The sequence below is a fragment of the Amblyomma americanum genome, chromosome 7, assembly GCF_052857255.1.
Source record: "Amblyomma americanum isolate KBUSLIRL-KWMA chromosome 7, ASM5285725v1, whole genome shotgun sequence".
Lineage (NCBI taxonomy): Eukaryota > Metazoa > Arthropoda > Arachnida > Ixodida > Ixodidae > Amblyomma > Amblyomma americanum.
Window position 1 is genome coordinate 24,117,429 of NC_135503.1, and position 5,190 is coordinate 24,122,618.

The 5,190-nt window shown below is 52.8% G+C and overlaps 1 protein-coding gene across 1 annotated transcript; it reads left to right on the forward strand.

Moving 5' to 3' along the window:
- The first annotated feature begins 1,098 nt into the window (after positions 1–1,098).
- Positions 1,099–4,747, forward strand: LOC144098694 (uncharacterized). Its single transcript, XM_077631511.1, has 3 exons — positions 1,099–1,256; positions 3,239–3,524; positions 4,243–4,747. The coding sequence occupies exons 1-3, from the start codon at positions 1,248–1,250 to the stop codon at positions 4,728–4,730; spliced, it is 783 nt and encodes a 260-aa protein (XP_077487637.1). The 5' UTR covers positions 1,099–1,247; the 3' UTR covers positions 4,731–4,747.
- The last annotated feature ends 443 nt before the right edge of the window (positions 4,748–5,190 follow it).

Sequence of the window (5,190 nt, forward strand, 5' to 3'; positions counted from 1 at the left end):
CGCCGGGATTGACGTTTGGTGGCATCAGCGTAGTATGCTGTTGCCGAAAACTCATTCGCTCACTTGCTGGACAATGAGGAAGGCAGCCAAATGTTAATGCTTTATAACGGATAAGGCGCCTCACAGATGTTACCATTTCATGGTATGCAAGTGTAGCGCAAAACGCGACAAGGAACAAAGAAAGACGCTTGTCCCGTTTTGCGCTACACTCGCATATACCATGGATCGCCGTTACCAACTCGCCCAAGTTTCTACCTCTGTGAGTTACCATTTCTTAAGCCCAATATTCTTGTAGGCGCCATCGGGCCCTCGACACACTAATGCAGGTCATCAGGGCATAAAGCACGCCGTGAATATCACCGTCAGCTTTTCAATTCCACGTCTGGTGCTCAAACTGCAGAGTCATGCGGCCATCAGGTCTAGCATGCGGCCGGAGGGTGTGTGCTACCGGCTAAGCGTGTAGTGCATCCCATAGGTAATGCTCAGAGTTCGCAGTGAGGAATAGAAAGATAGTGGTAAGAATGCAGTGGCCAATCATGAAAGACGAGGACATCAGCTGCAAGTTGAAAAATTTAACGCTAGTTTACGGGTCAGCTTTAACTTTCTTTTCCGCATAAGAGTGAGAAAGAGCAGGGCTCAATGCGTCTGGTTAAAAACGTAACCTCCGAACAGGTTTCATGTCAGCAGACAGAACCTTCCAACGTGCCAGCCTATGGAACAAAAGGGCAAGACACATATGGACAAGAGTAACAGCGACCGTTGTGGATAAGCGTCGTGCTGGCATGATGCCACCTCGACATTGACACCCACAAGCTGTCGGGGAGCGCGACCACGCAGTCGGTTCGTTGTGCGGGGCGCTCAGTGCGTGCGGTGCCCGATGCACGATCCAGAGTTTGCAAGGAGGACACCCGCTTGCTTATCTCACGGGGCCGAGTACGGTTCCGCGCCAGGAGTCTGTAGATCTGGACCGCGCCACCGGAAATAGCGAAATGTCGGAAGCGAGTCTCTTCCCTTTACGTGTGTCCTCCGCGAAGGTTCGTCGCACGGACACAGCCGAAGCAATCGAACCCGCACACGCCGGTATCGTCCCCCGGATCGCTTCACGCTCTCTGGCCCTTTCCGACGCCTATAAGATGGGCGACAACTAAGGCGACGCGGCCCAGTTCAGCATCGGTGCGCGCGCAAAAAAGGACGATCGTCGCACTCCACTGCTCGCTGCTGACTGCGAACGCACGTACGAATTCGACATGAACGCCGTAAGTGGTCGTCGCTTAGTCGCTTTGTATAGGCTGTAAACTGTGGGATCGCTCGCGGTAATTCGAATTCTGCTTGCTCCGGTAGGGCCCGTTTGTGGAAGACCGGGTGTTGCGTGCTGACTGCTTCGGGCTCTAAATGCACGAGCGGGCGTAAAGATATTTATGGGGATTGCTCCGGGTCAGGATGCCCTGCTTGAGGACCTCTTTTATGTCAGGATGTTGATGTAATAATGCCCACTTGCTGTCGAACCATTTCGCGCCTGAGCTCTTTCGCCCTTACTCCCAGCAACAACAGATGGACAGTGCGACTGGACAGGAAAGAAAAAACTGGATCTCGCTATAGTGTTACGCGTTTGTGGCAATGGCCTTTATTTCGTGTGAATGGTGGTAGGTCACTACCAATTCCATACCCATACTACATGTCCTGTGTTAATTCTTTACTCCGCGGCAGCAGTATAAAAACTCAGACATCGCGAGTATACGCGGCGCTCAAGAAACCATTAGCTACTATCATCTCGTGAGGATAAAACATCCCGCAGAGAGCGACCTAATTCTGCTACTCTGAATATATGCGCCGTCACAAATATAGAAAACCGAGGCAAGTGGCAACGTACCAATACTTAAATCAACATAATCGAGAAAACAAATATTTAACGACGCTCCTTTGAAACAGCTGCTAAAGAGAAAGTGTGGAACGGAGGTAATCTGTCTTCGAGGATATAGCTCCAGCTCTCTCGTCCGTGTCTTCGGATCCAAAGGTCTACCCATTGGGAGGAAAGTTGTTTGAGGCGCTGCGCTTATCTCTCTACATATGCCGGAGGAATGACTGGCCCGCCCTGAGAAGTGAAGTTAGCGAAGTATGCAGGCCTGCAAGGCTCTTCCGCTAAAAGGGGTCACCGAGGCCAACGACACCCTTGTTCCAAGCGAAGTAGCAGATTTGGAGGGATCGGTAACAGCCCTCTTTACTGTTAGCCAGAGCTCACCGTAATAAGAGTAGATTAAGCCGGATTACGTCGGCTGCGGATTAAGTTGTTGTTATGGAACTCTCTCTTTCCGACAAAAACGGGCGAACGCAAACAAAGAAATGTTTATAAGGCAGGCATCCTGGCTGGCAGATTTTTCGCCGGGACAGCAAGGTTAATAGCCACTGGTGGCTATGGTGCGCCCTTGGTAATAACGACAATAACGGATGAGAATGAATGAATATATGCAGATAAGAGCAAGCCTGTGTACGTTGGGAACATTCGGGGCCCCTGGTGTCTCGTAGGCAGCCCCAAAAAGACGTAGCGTAATAGACACTGATATAGGAGATTGGGGCCGTTTTCGTCACACCTCTGTATACACTAAGCATCAGCTCCGCGAGAGCGTCACTCTTAAGGCCGCTCACTAAGGCTGTCCGTGCTCGGCTTCCTTGGTGACTGCTTAGCACGTCATCGCCTTCACCGCTGCTGAGTTCAAGTTTTGTCTCGCGCAACATTTCGCTCGGGCAGAGGGAGGACAGCGTACATCATAGGACGAACTTCAGTTAATGACGTCATTGCAGAAATAAAGGGGAAGAAATATACCGTTGCGCTACATGTGGTGCAAAAAGACGAAGGCAGCATATTGCATTAAACGGGATGGAAAACATAGCAGAGGGTGGCGAGAGCCAGTTGGGCAGACGCGATAAGGGAATCTGGTGGGCTAGGTTGGGCTCGCCCTGCGCATGACGGGGCTGATTGGAGACCATTCGGAGAGGCCGTTGTCATGAAGCGGAAGTGGCTGGGGATGATGATTTTGATTATGACGATTAACCTTTGACTAGGCTTTCTTCCTTCCTTTCCTTCTTTCTTTTTCTTTCTTTCTTCTTTCTCTCTTTCTTTCTTTGTTTCTTTCTTTCTGTGTTTGTTTCTTTCTTCCTTTTCTTCTTTATTTTGGATTCCTGCTTAACTTAACTTGACGTCTGGTGTTTTCGTGTTTTTTTCTTCTTCTCTCACATCCAGTGGGTCCTGTTGGCAGCCTGCTGCGTGCTGGGCGGCGCGCGCGCTCAGTACACATCCGTGCGGGGCCACTACGGTCCGGCGCTGGCCCTGACTCACGGGTCGGCCGGCCTGGTCGGGGCCAGTCCATACGCCGCTGGCGCTCTCGGCGCCGGCGGTGCGGGAGCCACTCAGCTGGCGTTCGCCCCCGCGGCCGCCGTCTTCGGACACGCGCAGCATCAGCAGCTGACCGCTGCGCCTGGCCTGTCCGCGGCGTCGGTCCTCGGTGCTGGATACGGCGCCGCATACGGTACGCCTGCGTATAACGCATGACTTGGGGATACGGCGTACCATGAATGGTGCAGCGCTGCGTTATCCCAGCTGGGCTATCGGGGCTACTGCGCATGCTCGGAACTGCTCCCCGCTTTCCTCCACGAATGCAGTGTCCCACTGTGGTGGGCACTGTGGCAAGATTCGATACGAGCTCTGCCCTGGATGCTGTCTGCCCCTCCCGTAGTTCATGACGTACACCCCCCGCAGTCGCTATGGCTTTCGGCTGCTGAGCTCAAAGGCGCGGGTTCGACCTCTTGATGGCTGCGCTTCGATGGAGGCGAAACGAAAAACGTTTGTGTACTGCGCGTTGTCAGAGCACGCTCAATAACTTCAGGCTGTCGAAATTGGCCCGGACGCCTCCTATACTGTGGCCAGCAGGACCGCAGCGTTGCTTCGGCACATAAAAATAATTCATTCATTCATTAATTCACAAAATTAATTATTGATTTATATAATCAAAGAATTAATTAATTAACAGCAAAATTATTAGCTAGTAATAATGATTAATTTCTCAGTTATCAGGTTATGGCGTATGAGGATGTAGACAATGATTAATTAATTGATTACTCAGTTATCAGGTCATGACGTACAAGGATGTCGGCAGTCCCTTTATAAACACATGTCGGAATCAATGCAGATTCCGCACACGGCCTTTTTTTTTTTTTAATCTTCCACCTTCCTCACCCCCTTCCCAGGAGGCGCCCCAGGGGCAGCGTCCGTGATCGTCAGTCCCGTGCTGCACCAGGACGGAGTTGCCGGACTCATGCCTGCTGGCGTGCCCAACTTCGGTCGCTCCGCGGTGGCTCAATACGGCGGCGCTCAGTACGGCGGCGCCCAGGTCAGGACACTGCAGCCGACGGCGTTCGCTTTGAGCGGCGCCCACTCCGCGGCCGCTGGGGCGAGGGCCCAGCTGCATTCGGCCGCTCAGCTAGCTTCCGGCACTCAGAGCACGCTCTACCGTGAGCCGAAGGCACTGCCATCGCTCAGCTCGCTGCACCAGCTTCAGGCGGCGGCGCAGGGCGCCACCATCGTCCAGGAGGTCGGGCCGGGGGCGCAGCTCGGCGCCCTGCAGGGCTACGGAGGAGCAGCGACGGGTCTCTTCCCCGGCTACGGTGCGTCGGCTGCCGTAGCTGCGAGGCCGGCGGCCTACACCTTCGGAGGCGGCCTGAGGAGCTACCACTGATGCGACGAGCCTTTGCCGTAAGTTGTGTGCGCAGTGGCAATTGCGTCTTAGAATAAAATGGAGAGGTTAGAAGGAGTGAGAAAATGTGTATTAAAAAAGCCCAATCTGGCACTCAAGGATTGCCATCCACCACTATTTTCCCCAACGCATCTCGGATATTGTGGATTGGGAGCGCAGTAAGAGGTACTGGAAGTGTTTTGTTGGAAAATGAGTCGAAAAGAAAAGAGGGTTTGTTAGCTTGCGGAGTAGGCAGCCTCCGAAGCGGTATCTTTATTTGAAAGCTCATGGAGATCCAAAAGGCTTCCTTCTGTATTGGTTGAAGGCGAAAAGTTCTCTTTCTTTTTTCTTCGCGACAGCTTTCAGATGCGTACCGGCATCTGCTCTACACGAATGCCACTGGCACGTGGATAACCTGCGCAGATTCAAAGTGCACATGCCACCTTTAGTCTTCTTACCCGTT